The sequence below is a fragment of the Peromyscus maniculatus genome, chromosome 19 (genome assembly GCF_049852395.1).
Source record: "Peromyscus maniculatus bairdii isolate BWxNUB_F1_BW_parent chromosome 19, HU_Pman_BW_mat_3.1, whole genome shotgun sequence".
Classification (NCBI taxonomy): domain Eukaryota; kingdom Metazoa; phylum Chordata; class Mammalia; order Rodentia; family Cricetidae; genus Peromyscus; species Peromyscus maniculatus.
This window is the reverse complement of record NC_134870.1, coordinates 31,083,388-31,098,898: the sequence shown is the minus strand read 5'-3', so window position 1 is coordinate 31,098,898 and position 15,511 is coordinate 31,083,388. Positions and strand designations below refer to the sequence as shown.

Sequence of the window (15,511 nt, the reverse complement as noted above, 5' to 3'; positions counted from 1 at the left end):
TTGATTACCTTTAATGGATTCATTTAGCAAATCTTCCTAAGGTATCAGAGCCAGGCTTTACCCTAGATGTTGGGAATCCTGTAATGCCCAAGGCAGGGCAGCTCTTTCTCTGATAGGCTCTCGGCATGGCAAGGTGAGACCAGGCAGGAATTACCAGGCAGGAAAGTGCTCTGAAGAAACCATATGGCAGATGGTGACAGGTGGGGGGTCAGAAGGTACAGGGCAGGCTGCAGAACACAGAGTGTGAAGAACCTTTTATAGCAGCTGAAGTGCTAAGGCAAGAATGGACTTGGTTTGTAGATAGAGCCACGTAACACAGGAACCAGACAAGCAAAGGAGGTGGTCACGGGAGGTTAAGGAAGGTAAGCTGGGCTGATGGGACTGGCCTTGAGGAAGAGTTAGATTTCAATCTATGTGCAAACAGAAGGCATGAGGGAATGCGAAACAATTTCCTGAATCTGAGACATTGCTAGAAATGTGAAGCATTTAAAAATTTCAAAATTAAAAAAAAACAAAAAAACACCTTATAGTTACAAAAAGAGCCATCTCCTAAGTAGGCAGCCAGAAACACCCTCTTCACAGATTGGTCTAGAAATCTCTTCAGTGTACTTTATGTGTTTAGTTGATTTAAGCAGCAAACACATATTTTTATCATTATGTCCAGGTACTGTGATTAGCACTGAGAAGACACAAAACTGTGAAAACATAATGCTCATAGAGGCTGTGAGACATATCCAGGCAATAAACTGTCAAACATGCTCTGCTGGGATGATGAATGTTCCCCAAATAGGCAAGAGAGCCATAGAAGATGATGAGGATGAGGAAGGGGATCACGAAAAGTGGTATTTCAAAACATAGTGTCCCCAGGAGGTGAGAGGAAAAAGGGCAAGGTTGAGGAACTGGAACAAATTAGTAGGGCCGAAGAAGAGTTTGAACAAAAGCTGCACTGTCAATCAGGAGTAGATCCCCAGACATCTTAAAGAATAAAAGATTCATCAAGTTATTAAGATCATTGGAGGCCATTGGAGATGTCAACGCTGGAGAGTAATGCGTTCAAGTTTACACATTAGAACAAGCCGGCAGTGGCCACTCATGGTGAGCAAGGTCCAAGGTCAGGAAGACCATTCCAAGAAGCCTAGGAAAGGATGGCAGCAGTAGATGGTGTTAAGTGGGCTTAATGACAGAGGCAGAACTGACAACTCTTGAACACTGACACCAAGTTAGTGATGAGTACAGGAAGTTGGCCATATTTCTAGGCATCAGATGGAGAGAGGTGGAATTCATGAAAGCAAGAAATATAGGGTGAGGAATAGATGTGGGTGCAGAAGAGGAAAGGGAAGTTTTCATGATGATAGTGGATGGGGGAACACAAAGACAGTTGGATGTGGGTCTACAGAGCAAGCAGAAGGTCTGGGTCCAGACAGTCTGACATATCACTAGCAAGTGCAACTAGAGAAAATGATGAAATCCATCCAAAGAAAATTTACAACCAGAGTAGTTGTAAATGCTAGTGAGGTGAGGGGCAGGAGAACTGCCAGCTTGGGATACATAGAGAGATCCTGTCTCAAACACATAAACACATAAATAACTAGATCCCAAGAAATAACACTGAAGGACAAAGGAACCCTCAAAGGAGATAGAGAGGGAGAAAGAAAAAAACATAAAGAGAAGGTGGCACCAACAAACAGGCAATGAGAGGACATCCGATGGGGGTGGTGAACAGTGCCCAGTGTCAGCAGAAATCAAGAGAAAGACTCCGAGGTGGTCTTTGAAGCTTACCAGCAAGACCATGCATGGTGAGCTCAGTGAAAGGGACTGCCATTGAGTTGGTAGGGACAAATCATAGATTAAGCAAGAATGCAGAGAGATGGGAGAGATGCCTGTATTTGGTCTCAAAGAAAGGATCAAAAATATTCAACCCAGGACTTTCCTCTGATGATACATGAAGGCTAGATTTATCAAACATTAGAAGTAACTCCAGACTTTCTTTTTTAAAGATGGGATCTAAAAAGGCCATTTTGAAGCAAATTACTTCAGGCAAAAAATAATTTAAAAAAATATTCAAGAGACCTTCAGTAATGAGTAAACTGGTCACTCAACAGCTTTGCATTGAAAACTCTAACTCCCTCCCTATGAACCAAGCCTCAGGCTTGGAAGGTGATTTAGGGGTCCTAGGATTCCACCCATATTTCACTGTGTCTTCTTGGGGCAGCATTCAGGAACAGATACCACAACTAGCAGACTAGAATGTCACAGGCATGAGAAGCATGTGGCACAGGTGGGCCAGGGCAGCTCCCAGAAGCTGCCATGGTCATTGTTTCCACATCAGATTTACAGCCTCGCTTCTTTTACCAAGCAACTCCTATGTATAGTCCTAATGCCAGAGAAGGTGCCACAGGCTGGAGAGAAGTAAGGCCACTCCTGAGGCAGCTTAAAGACAAGCGAGGACATGTGGTACTCAATTGGTTCACAGTCACCTACTTAGTCCTAAGATGACTTCCATCCAGCTCTGTCACTTACAAGCTGAGAGATCTTGTGTCAGTTAGATGGCCCATCTGAGTCTTGCTACCTGGAAGAAGAAATCACCAATAGCCTCTCTCCTGGGATAATTGTGAGTGCATATGAAGTCCCCTGCTCAGGGTCTGGCATGGAGGGAGCAACTGGAACATCAGAAGCAGCTGTTGTTTAGTGACAAAAAAAAAATCAGTCTGTCTATTGTGATGGAGCTAAAGTGCACATTGAATTCAGTCAAGGGTGGTGGCTGACCCCTAGACACACTCCATGGATCCTCAAGGAAACAAGACTAGGCTAGTATAGAGAGGGGAAGAACCTTAGGCGGAGGAGCCCGTAGTCTCCTACTTTTCTACCCTCACACAACAAACACAATGCTGCTTCTCCTAGTGCCAATTCAATAGAAAGAGCTCTAAACTTGTAATTTGAAGGCCCAAGTTCAAATAGAGGCTTCCAGGCCAAGACTATGCACTAGATATAACAGGCCACTGAAGGCCTCTCGGTCAAGGTGCTTGAAGTGGCATTTGCAAAATGCAAGGTAGATGTTGTATGCTCCTCGCTCATTCAACCCATTTCTATGAACACCTGTTGACAGCACCGTCAAATACTAGGAAAACAACAGTGAACCTGAAATGTGCATGTGCTAGCCCAGCAATCAGGAGAAGGGAGCAGGCGACTACAATACAGTGCAGCAGCCAGGGCTACGACTGAGGGTAACGGCAGAATTAAGTAGAACACTGTCCATGAAGTAGCTATGGAAACCAAAAAGCACTTTAAATAGATTGTGTAGCATTATTATTGTTTTCGACAACAGAGTCAGATCCCAACTCTTCCAGCAATTTTCCTAACTTCTGGCCCACGTGATAAAAACTAACCTTCAAGAGAACCATGGGTCAAGGCATACATCAAATACAGGCATAGGCCTGCTACAGATAGGCCATCTTCACCAGGCTTTCTGTGGTCTGTAACCAACCGTAGCATGGCCTGTTAACATTGGGGAAAGAATGTTTTGGTTGGTGATCTCACATACATTTCACGGATCCAAACCTTATAGGTGTTAGGATGTAGTCTGATGAACGCATACCCTATTCAACAAATAGTATAGAAAATGGGAGGTCTATGGTACAGAGACAGACAAGAATGGTCCCTGGTCTGAAGAAGATCAATTCAGTCAAAAAGATAATCAGGGAAATCAATTCAATGAGGGGCTATAATTAATGCCAGGCTGTGTATAATAAGTGATCATATCCTTCATCACCAAAGATGAGCAGTCAAAAGGTGAACAAGGAAATTCACACTAGATCGACAAAACTAACAGGCAAATCACAATATATGGCCACTAACATGGAGTATAAATGGCAAATGGTTTCTCAAATAACAACAAATGAGTAATGCTAGAACCAACATTGTGCCCCTATTAGATGTCATTCATCTCTTTGCTTTCATTGAAATTAGTTAACAGTTTCTTACAATATATAATTTCCTCTGCATACTGGATCCTAAAAGCACTTGCGGACACTAAGATTATGAGCTGAAAACTGCATAAGGATGATAATCAGACACCTGAGTCTTTTTATGATGGTAGTTTTCATTATAGCATTGGCACTTGAGCTCCATGCCAAATCCAGACTTCTGCCTAATACTCTACAACTTAGGTTTATGTTAAACTCTAATCCAAAGGATTCCTTCCTCAGGGTCCAAAATGAATTGTCTCTCGAAGTGCTTTTTAACATTAACATTTAAAGGCTTTCTGTGAGCTACCCTAGGGCTAAGCCAAATAACTTCTCATTTTTAGCCTGGCTCTTTATATGTAGTGGTGAAAGGACTTGTACTTTAAAGTCTATGGATATGGCTATGTTATTCAAACTGGAGGAGGGCACAAAATCCTCTCAGCCACATTCCTATTACAGTGTTTGGAAATCGCTCTTCTGCTTCGGGTGCCTGCCTGCTGGCTGTGGAGGAATTACCCAGGTGAAATTTACTTTCAAAGGAAAGAAGTGATGGTCGAATTCTCACACCTCCAAAGTAAGTCTCCAGTCACAAGGGTGAAGCCAGCTTGGCTGGCGAGACTCTACAGTCTACGAGTGGCAGTGTGTCCAGCCTACATGAGGTGACTCCCACCGTTCTCAGGAGCAAGTACTCTAGCTAACCTCTAACCTAGAGGAAGAGACAGACATCCCAGTACGGTCATTTTGTTTCCTTGTCACAGGCTGCATTATAAATGAGGAAATTTTAAAAATGAAGGAAAATAGTCAAAACTAGTTAATGTCTGTAAGCTCTCGTAAACCTAAAACAAGAATCACAATGATATCGAGTACTGATTTCACAAAACAAAACAAAAATCAGATAATTCTCCCATATATTCAACAATATACAGCAGGATAACTCTTTTCAACCAGAGTAGTTTATTAGGCAGAGATGGGTACTTGTCATAAAATCTTTTACATTTTGGTGTTCATTATTCTTCAAGAGAAGAAATGTCTCATATTTTTCAGCCCTTTCCTGCAAACACTAAGAATCTGACAAGAAACAAAACATTTTCATGAAACAGTTCTGAAAATATCATTACCTGTAAAAGAAAAGATACTACACTGAGGTAGAGTAGAACCTTCTCCTCAAGACAAGATGGAAGCACACCACTATCCTTGAGTGGCACATTCTCTAGCTGTAGGTACTCTGCATTTGACTTACACTTCCTAATCCTACCTGCCTAGAAATTCTGACAGCTGCAAGCATGATCTTGAATTACTATCTACATTTTTACTGGTAAAAACAGTGCTATGCTTATTCGTGAGCCACCAAGAAATCACAGTGGGCCCCGAGGTCACCTCAACAGTATTGAAGAGAAGACAGAACAGAACTTCTGGGCTCTTTTCCTACAGAGGAAAGGAGGGCCCACAGGGAGCTGGAGCAACAGATGTATTCTGAGCACACACAGTTCCGTCCAGGATCCTTCCTGCCACTCCCTACTAAATCTGAAATGTAGTTAAATCACGGGTCTGTATTTAAGCTTGCTTATCTCTGATAATGGATTTGGACACATATCAAAGAACCTGCCCATGTGTACTTATCAGCCTCTGACAGGTATGAGGCTGAGGAATGCAATGTAGGACCTTATTGCTCACTTGCTTAGGAACTTAGAGGTTGTCTATCAGCAAATATTTGAACGAGGGCTCCAATTACTTCTGATCCTAGGTAATCCTATATTGCTACAGGGTTGCCTGGCGATAAACCACAGATTCAAAATACTCTTATGAAGGATAAGTGACAACCATGAGACAGCGGCATGTATCTGTAAATATAAAAACACTTGAGTGTCTTTCAATATTTTTAGGGTGATGTGTAGCTATCTATTTAATTTTTATATTAATCTATTGCTTTGGATGGCTATCATATCAGTCAATGAAAGTTCCAAACAGTATAAAAGTATAGGAAAAACAAGTCTCCCTATTGATGAACCCCCAGAAGTAAGGATTGTGGTCTGTTTATTCCTTTGAGGGATACTGTGTGAACATGCAAGCTTGTGTGTTGGCAGGGGACCTCACATACTCCCCTCTTCAAAACAACAAATGGCTGTGGGCTGGGCACACAGTTCTACACCTTGCCAGTCTTACCTTAGCAGCAGCATCTAGAGACTGGTTTGCTCTCTGGACTCTGTTCTACCTACATCTTCAAAAGTCATTCCTTATTGCTCTACAACTGTGTACTAGAATGCTAAGGTAGAGACAAATGCTAAACCATCATGAGGCCCTTACCAGTGAATGTGCACTGAGAATGCTAAGGTAGATATGCATAATCATCCATTCAAAGAGCTTCTTACCAATGAAGATGCTAAGCTGTTTTTCATCTTTTGCTTTTGCCTGGGACAGAGTCTAAGAGCTGGTTAAACGAGAGCTAGAACAAATATTGACATTTGTCTTACCTACCTAGTCAATCTGTCTTTCTTTAAACATTGATGTCAAAATATTATTCAGAGGCTATTGGCAGATGAGGCTGTTAGCTTCCTGTCATTCTGCTCAGGATAGTAAAACCCTTGTCTCTAAACTTGTCAAAACTCCAGAACTACCCTAATATCAGTGCAGCCCTCAGCTTTGCCACAATCAGATTCCTCATGTTGAGCAGACTGGCAGCCGTCGTCTCTACCCCACCCTCCCACCCCCCGCCCCCGCCCCACAGAGCCCTGATCCCGAGACTCCATGGCATAACTCAGAACTCTAAATCCTACAGGCTTTGGATAAAAACTTCCCGAACAGTGAGATGGTGAAAACCTGTCCGGGTTCTGGGCACCACACTCACCTTCACAAGACTTAGTCAATATTAGGTTGTCTTGATACTTCCTCAACTAAGAAAATTAATCTATTATTTTTCAACTTAGTCTCAGTTAAAGCTTTAGGACAAAGCCAGAAAGCAGCCGCATTATTTGACAAAATATTACAAGAATGGGCTCTAGCTCAATTGCTAATATTGTTCTCCTCTGAAACTCTCACACTGGGTCTCCACAGTTCACACTGTTCCCAGTACTGCTGTCTTCCAAGCTCCCGCTAGGATGGTCCACTAGCACTGAACCACTTTTCTAGTCCAAAGTTCCCAAATCTTCCACATTCCTCCAAATGCAGCATGGTCAGGCCCATCACAGAAATAGCCCACTCCCTTGGTACCAATTTCTGTCTTAGTTAACTTTTCTAACTGTGATAAGACACCATGACCAAAGCAATTTATAGAAAAAAGAGTTTATTTGGGGCTTACAGTTTCATAGAGTGAGTCCGTGACTATCATGGTAGGGGGCATGACAGCAGGCAGACAGGCATGGCGTTGAAGCAGTACCTGAGAGATTACATCTTCATCCAAAAGCACGAGGAAGACCAGAAGTGAGAGCTAAATGGACACTGTGTGGGCTTTGGAAACGTCTATGTCTGTCCCCAGTGACACCACATCTCCTCCAATAATGCTACAGTCCCTAACCCTTCCCAAATAGTTCCACCAAAGTGACCAAGCTTTCAGACATGAGCCCCTGGGCCCATTCTCATTAAGATCACTACAGAAAGCTAAGGAAAAGGGATTGGAAGTTCAAAATTCATCTTAGCTACACATCAAGTCCAACATAGTGAAAATTTGTCTCAAAATTAAACCAGCAAAATGGGTTTGGAGATGTAACTCAGTATAGCACTTACCTAGTAATTCCAAGGTTCAATCTCTAGTACAGAAGAGGGAAAAACTCAACTACTCTTAATAAAACAACCTGCAGCCACCCTGGTGATGGGAACAACTTGGTCTACCTAAAGATAGAACTGTTACGAATTCTGGTCTCTGGTGACTGTCTAGTTTCCTGACTCTGCTTCATGTACTCCATGCTTTGTAAATACTTTATAGGAGGAAGAGATTCCTGGTGCTCAATAATTCTCCTTATCACTACTTCCACATTTCTATTCTCCCATAGTACCCTCCCCCCTTTACATGGGAACTATCTCTCTAAAATACAACTGTGGAAAAACAACATCCTTCCTATGGAACCCTTTGCCTCCTCAGCCCATCTCTCTCGCAGAATCATCTAATTTCCCAAAAGAGTCTGGGTGCAAGTCTTCACAGGCACTGAATACTAAACTCTCATCATCATGGTGGTACTCTGTAGACATCTGGGGGGTGCTCTGTGGAATCAAATGAGCTCCATGTAAATAAGGATTGTGGTTAGCCAAATTTCCTCGATAACAGATTCATATCTCTGGCATCCTATTCCAGCAAATGACATGGTGTCTGAACTTTAGGTATCTATCACTTCTACAATAATCATCTCAGAACCAGTGACTGCATAGCTCCTCTCAAAGCAAGGATGGACACAGGGGGATGACTCTTCTAAGAGAGATCCTGCCTTGCATCTAATATCACACAACTAGGCACACACCAGGAAACAACATGATTTCTCTAGACACTATTTAACATTATACCACATTTATAATTAGATCCAATAGGAGAAACAACTGTATATGGAAAACCTCATTTTACTGGTGACAAACTGCTATCAAGACATTGCCTACTTTGCTAGTCACAATCATTAGTATGACAAACTGATAAATGGGTGGATTGTTCAGTCCTTTACAAACAGACAACTGAACAGTACACTCCATCACATTTCCCCCCTTTCTGAACAGACGATTGACCCATATACCCCATCACATTTCCCTCTTCTTTGAATAGACGATTGAATGGTATACCCCATCATATTCCCCCCCTTCTTTGAACAGACAATTGAAGAGTACATCTCCCATTTACTCCTCTTTGAGCAGACTATTGAACGGTATACCCCATCCTATCCCCTTCTTCAAACAGACGATTGAATGGTCCACCCCATCACATTTCTCCCTTCTTTTCATGGCAGCTAAGTGGCTCAGGCAGATTTACTCTGAATTACTCTTCTCTCTCAGCCTGTTAATCTTCATTTACTTTTTATTCTAATTTTACTGACTTGTGTGTATTTTTAAAAAGAGTAACAAATCTCAGGCTCCTGGATTTTGTTGGTTAACAACAATGCTTAGAAAGCAGATGTCACCAGATACCTGGCACATGTCACCCAACTGTGCTCCAGTGACATGCACACATACAGAACTTGTTAGCACGTGAAGACTTGAAATAACACACGAACGCCAGCATTTCCAGGATTTAGAATAGGTTTTCAAATCTTCAAAATGCCACCCTAGTGTCTGATGGCAAGAAATGAAGACGAATGTGATGGGCAGGGGTTAAAATAGATATGATGGCCATGCAGCAAAGCCATCCCTTATCACGAACACTGAACTGAGTCCAAGCCTGAAGGCTCAGCGATACCTAAATTCCAAGAACCAAAAAGAAGAAAGGGAACAAAACAAAGCTCAATTTCTACCATAAAATGGTAATGTGGTGAGTGGGCCCCGGGAAAATTCCTACACCAGAGGCAAGGGTTGTACTCACAGGTACCCCACCATCACATACCCTGCTGCCTCTTTAGTGGAGAAAGAAGCAGTGGTAACCAGACAGTCAGCTTTTCATGGAAAGGTTTTGCTTATTTTATGGAAGAGATGGGCAAATTTGAGAGAAATCTTCTGCATATGAAAAAGCACAGTTTGTGGGCTGGGGAGGTAGTTCAGTCAGTAGAGTGCTTTCTACACAAGTGTGAGCATTTGAACTTGATGCCCAGAACTCACATAAAGGCAAGAGCATGGTGACATGTGACTGTAATTCCAGCAGTGTGGGTAGGTAGAGACAGCAGATCCCTGGGGCTCACTAGATAGCAAACCTAACTCAACTGGTGAGCTCCTGGCTAGTGGGAGACCCTGTGTATGGAACAAGGTGAATGGTGTCTTAAGAAATGACACCCTAGGGGGAACTGTGTCTCCCACAAGCACATGCACACACATGTGAGCTTATTCACACATGAGTGTTCATCAGAGGTAGTGGGATGAGAACACGGCTTGACTGAAAGCAGAACCTTATGAATTCTGCAGAGGAGATGAGCAACCTAGTGTAGTGTCCAGCATTGAGGACAGGGGACTGTTCACTTTCTCTCCCCTCCCTATGATAGAGGAAACAGGGCTGCCTATGCATATGCGTAGCTGTACTGGTCTGGTGTCTGCATTTGTCAAATCTCAGAATCTGAGGCCACAAACCATGGTTAGGAGGAATACTTGCCCAAGACTCCAGGAGACATGTTAGCTAGTGTTGCATAGGCCTCACTTCAAATTTTTTCTCTTCCTCCCAACTCTGTGGTATTGGATAATGCATTGTCCCCCTTAAATGCAAGACTTCCCATCAGCAAAATATGACTACTTATAACAGGTGTGTATTTCACTGGGCTGAGGAAGCTCAAATGGTGTACATAAAACTTCTAGACTACTGCTTGGCAACAGGAGGTGGTAAGTAAACACACATCCTATTCTCTTTCCTCCTTGGATGCCTCATTTCCTTCTTTACAGTCTTTGTCCTTTGTTGTAGCTTATTCCAGCTATTCCCTGCCTCCCCCATCCTTTTCTCTTGAGACATAGTCGGCTGACTCGTCCTTAGGTACACATCACTGCTCCATGTTCTTGCTAGCTCCCCAAATGTCCTCATTGTCTGAATCTGAAAGACACCAGAATAGGGAGGATTGAGGAGAGAGAGCATGTCTGGACCGCTTGAGGGTCTTTCTTTACATACCCAAGTTCAGTAGTTGTCATGACCAAACCATCTCATCAAAGCAACCAAGGTGGTGGCTGAGGGATGCTGGGGTGCAGCTGAACAAATCTGTACCTATAAAGTCACTAAGACCTTCACTAAGTAAAAGCTAGGGACACTGGACTAAGACAAATTGAATAGTCAGGGTTCAGATCCCAGCTTGTACTCTCATGTATGCTTGTTAAGTTCTTAGTACTCACTTCTTTATATGTAAAAGAGTATTAAAATAATACGTCATGGCTTTTGATGATTAAGTAAGTACATGGAAAGTGCCTGACACACTGGTGCTTAGTTAACATTTATAGTCTTCAGCATCTTCTCTATGGAGACTTGGTTTCAACCTCAGAGAAAAATCTGTTCTCAGAGCTATGAACCAGGCATCAACCACAAAGGTGGAATTTTCCAGCAGCTCAATGTGATCCTGGCAGGAGAATCAGTTCTTATTCATACTCAAAGATTTTAGACAACGTCACCACATGTGTAGACGTTTATGCAGCTTGTAAGCTGGCATTTGGCTGTCCTGGTGTTTCTGGCAGACCTCCAGAAGATTCCACCACTGATCTGCCTGCCTCTCAGTTCCCGGAGCTGCAGAGGCCAAAGAGACACTGCTCTTACAAGTCATGGCTCTTACTGCAGAGAAGGGCCAGTCTTTCTCACGTTCTTTTCCTCTATTAATCAAATGCTAAGATGACAATACTATCATTAAGACTAATAGTGCCCCGCCTCAGGACACCATGCTTCCCATGTGTTCTATCTAATGATCTGTGATGGGTACTGGCAATAAAAGCCTGTTACCATAAACTTGTTTTTTAAATGCTCAATTGAGTCTAAAGCTAAGAAGATGACATTGCTTTAACTTATTAAATATATTCTTGAAGGATCCAGGCATCAAACTAGAAATATATTATGCAACAGCCATCTGGAACAGTTCAATGAATGTGCAAGGGACTGCGGAGGGACAAGGGAGGAGGGAAACAGACTTTTACCAGGATTCAAAGGCAACAAGTCCTTCACAAAGCAGGTCTAAGAAGGGCCAGTGGCCTAGTGCTCTCTCTTCTCACATGCCCTACCCAGTCGGGGGTGAAGAGGCAACTCAAACATAGCCCAAAAGAGCATCACACTTCTACCCAGACACAGGTAGGAGATGGCTGTAGGACACACAAAATTAGGCCCACAGGGTTGTCCATACTATTGGAATTGGAGCCTCTGTCTTTTCTTTTGGATTTAGACTTGTGTGTCAGTTTAGCTGGTAGTGATGATCTAGGAATCAAAGGAAAAACACTTATTTAAGAGGAGAGGAAACTAGAGGAAAGCTGAGCAGGATGGTAAAGGCTGGTTCTCAAACACAACACATGAGCCCCTGGCCATGCCATGCTGGAATGTCGACATTACTGTGCTCAGCACATCTGTAAAGCAGGAAGTGCTATCTCAGTCTAAGTTGTTGAATTAGGTGTGCTGTTAATTGTGACTAGAAATCCTGGTTGGTAAGTTTGCCCAGGCTAATACAAAAGGTCTTGACTATATCACCTCTCTGTACATTAAAAATATACGACGACATTAGGGAGCTTTATACTACTTTGGAAACCTGTGAGGAATATCACAAGACCTAGGAAGGTCTTGGACAGAGAGGAAGCAGGCATTCCCGAAGCAGGGGACTAGGCAGTGACTCGGCAGTGCAGAGCACTCCGTGACTGGGTCAGCTATAGCTGAATCTGGAATCCACCTTCTATAGTTCATTTACAGTTTGAGAAAGAGAATGGGTCTTGCCAATTGAAATGAAAATAAAATCCCAGTGCACTTCTGCAGGTTTAGCCCAGGAACTGGAGGCTAAACATAGTCATTCTGTCTACAGAGTAAAAATAAGCAGGCCTTTTCTGTAAGGCTATTTATATTCTCCCCTTAGTAATGCCATGATGAATCTGGCCTGCCCCAATTGCCTCAGAGCTATGCTGGTCTCCTAGAGATGCAGCCTGATTCCAAGGAAAGCAGTCCTTAGGGAAATCTTCGGGTATCAGAACCACTCTGCTGTGCTTGGTTTGGGCAGTAACATGGAAGAAAAGGAGCAACACAGCTTCTTTTTCAAACATACTTGGTTACCTTTTTATAACCTAAAACTCAGAGCAGAGTGGATGAAGGAGTGTTGTAGTGGGTAGCCATTCCAGCTTGGTTCTGGAATGAGACTCAATGGGGGTTGGAACTTCCAGAACCAAGCTGGAATGGCTACCCACTACAGAGTGTGGTGTTTGGATGAGAAATGTCCTCCATAGGCGGGCATAGATATGTGAACGCTTGGTTTCCAGTGGGTGGCGCTGTTTGGGGAGGTGGTGCAGCATGGATGGAGGAAATACATCACTGGGCGTGAGCTCTGAGACTACCCAGGCTAGCCCCATTTCCAGTTCTCTTTCACTCTCTCTGCTCTGTGCTTGCAGCAGAAGATATGAGCTCTCAAGTTCCTGCCCCTGCTGCCATGCCTGCCGCCTGGTGCCATGGCAGACTCTGATCCCTCTGGAATGTGAGCCATGATAAACTTCTTCCCTATGTCACTTTTGGTCCCAGCATTATCACAGGAACAGAGAGGTTAACTAACACAAGGAGCATATCATGGGACCTCGTGTGACGCTTAGAAATGGAAACAGGCTTTTTGTGGGAGAAAATATGGGTTGAAAAAAAAAAATAAAGCAGTTCCAGATGGCAAGACCTATTTGACTGTGAAGCAAAACTGTGATGAAAATAGGGAACATCTCAGGCAAGTCAATTACACAAGACAAATTGAGAGAAGATGTTCTGTGAGGGTCCCCGCATGAAATCCTGGGATGAGAAGACAGTATTACTAGGTTTCCCCAGATTTAATGCCTAAAAAAGTGAAGATCATCTTGACACAAGAAACAACCGAACTGTAATATTACAGAGGAAAGGCACATGCTGTGAGCAGCTCCCTGTGCATGCCCTGTGTGTCCTTGCTTCCTAACCTTTCAATGTTGTCCCATTTCTAAATCTATCTTTCAAGATCCAAGTTCAAGTGCAAATCTGATCACAAAGCTTTCCTTGACCATCCTAGCTCATAGTCCTGTCTGAATCTAGACCTTTCTGTCTATCCTGTTTTTAGTTATTTGATATTTCTGTTACCTGTCATCATTAACGGTTCTCTTCCTGTCAAACTCATCTTTAACAGACAAGCACACATGATAGTGTCTGATGATGAGCATTAATTGTCAACATGACAAGATCTAGAATCATCTAAGACACAAGCCTGGATATGTCTGTGAGGGACGGTCTAGATTAGATGAACTGAGGTGGGAACACCTACCCTAAATTTGGGTGGCACCCTTCCATGTGCTGGGGCCCTGGGCTGCCTCAAGTGGAGGAAGCTAGCTGAACAGCTGCATTACCTCTCTCCTAACAGCCAATGCACTGTGAGTGGCGGCTTCACATTCCTGCCATCATGACAGATTGGATCCCCTTGAACTGTGAGCTGAAATAAGCCCTTTCTCCTCCAAGCTGTTTCTTGTCAGGTATTATTTCACCACAGTGAGGACTGTAATTAATAAGCTGCATGTCTGTTTCCAGACAACCACAATGAAAAGACAAGTTGATGAAAATTTTGGTTATAAAATGTATGTTTATACTACATTTCAACACATATCTTAGTTCAGAACTACTTTGTTGTGAAATAGAAAGCTAGTGGTCATTTGAGCTGCTGGAAAATGGGGCTGATAGACTTTTGAACAGGGTTGCCACAAACCTTGAATTTCTTAAAAACAAAGAAAAAAGCAACCACACTATCTGCAACTCTCAACAAAGTAAAGCATAGTAAAATGAAGGATACCTGCAATGCACTTACATATTGAATGACTGAAAGAAAAAAGGATCAAACCAGGGTGGGGGTACACCTTAGTGGAAGGCACTGGCCTAGTTTATGTGAGGGCTTAGGTTTGATCTCTGGCATCATACAATTTAAAAAAATTCAAATATACACGAAGAAAAGAAAAACACTATGAAGACAGAAGACCAAATTCTCTGAACTAGAATAAGGTGTTAAGTGGGTGTGGTGACAGAGCACAATCTCACAGTTTGCAAAGTACACGTAGGAAGAACACCACACACTCAAGGCCAGCCTGATGTACATAGAAAGTTCTAGGCCAGTTAAGATTATAGGAAGATCATGTCTTGAATAACCACAAGCTGGGCTGAGGACATGGCCTGGTCAGTAAATGGCTTGCCTTGAAGTGTGAGGACTTGCCTTTGTATCTCAGTATCACCAGCCACACATGAGACATGCCTGTTTCTATGTGCTGCCACATAGAGACAGGCAGATCCATAGAAACTCACAGGCCAGACAGCCTGCCTACATGGCAAACACCTAAACCAACTACAGATACTGTCTTAAACAAAATGTGGAAAATGCTCAAAGACTGATCTACCCAGTTGTCCTTCGACTTCCATGTATGCATGCACCCACATATATACACATACACACATGAATGCACAGGTGTGTGCCAATCACACCCCCAAAGCCAAGGAGGGCTTGAGAAAGCCTTCTCCCCTAGTTATGTTCCCACTGTCTCCTGCTTTTTGTTCTTGGCACACGGGGATGACAGCAATGGTCCCAGGCAGTAGGGACTGTGGTTGCTCACCATGCTGGAAGGCAAGACAGACTACTGCTGTAGCCCCAGTTTTTTGTTTTTTAATATCAACATGGAAATATTATGGTTGATTTTACTTAGTCATGTGCCCATTCAGGTTTCCTAGTTACCATTCTCTATCATAAAGAATTGTTGTATAAAACTTACATCAATAAAGAATAAGGTTCTCCATCATG

At 43.0% G+C, this 15,511-nt stretch overlaps 1 protein-coding gene across 4 annotated transcripts in view; it reads right to left on the bottom strand.

Annotated features, from left to right (window-relative positions):
• Positions 1–15,511, bottom strand: part of Arhgap26 (Rho GTPase activating protein 26) — a 391,848-nt gene that overhangs the window by 43,459 nt on the left and 332,878 nt on the right. The window contains exon 21 of one of the 4 annotated variants that reach the window (XM_076555094.1): positions 6,704–10,599. The exons of the other annotated variants lie outside the window; for them this stretch is intronic. Coding sequence (XP_076411209.1) covers positions 10,587–10,599 — 13 coding nt within the window. The 3' untranslated portion in view covers positions 6,704–10,586. Of the gene's footprint in view, positions 1–6,703; positions 10,600–15,511 lie in introns of those variants that run through there. 4 annotated transcript variants of the gene reach the window in all.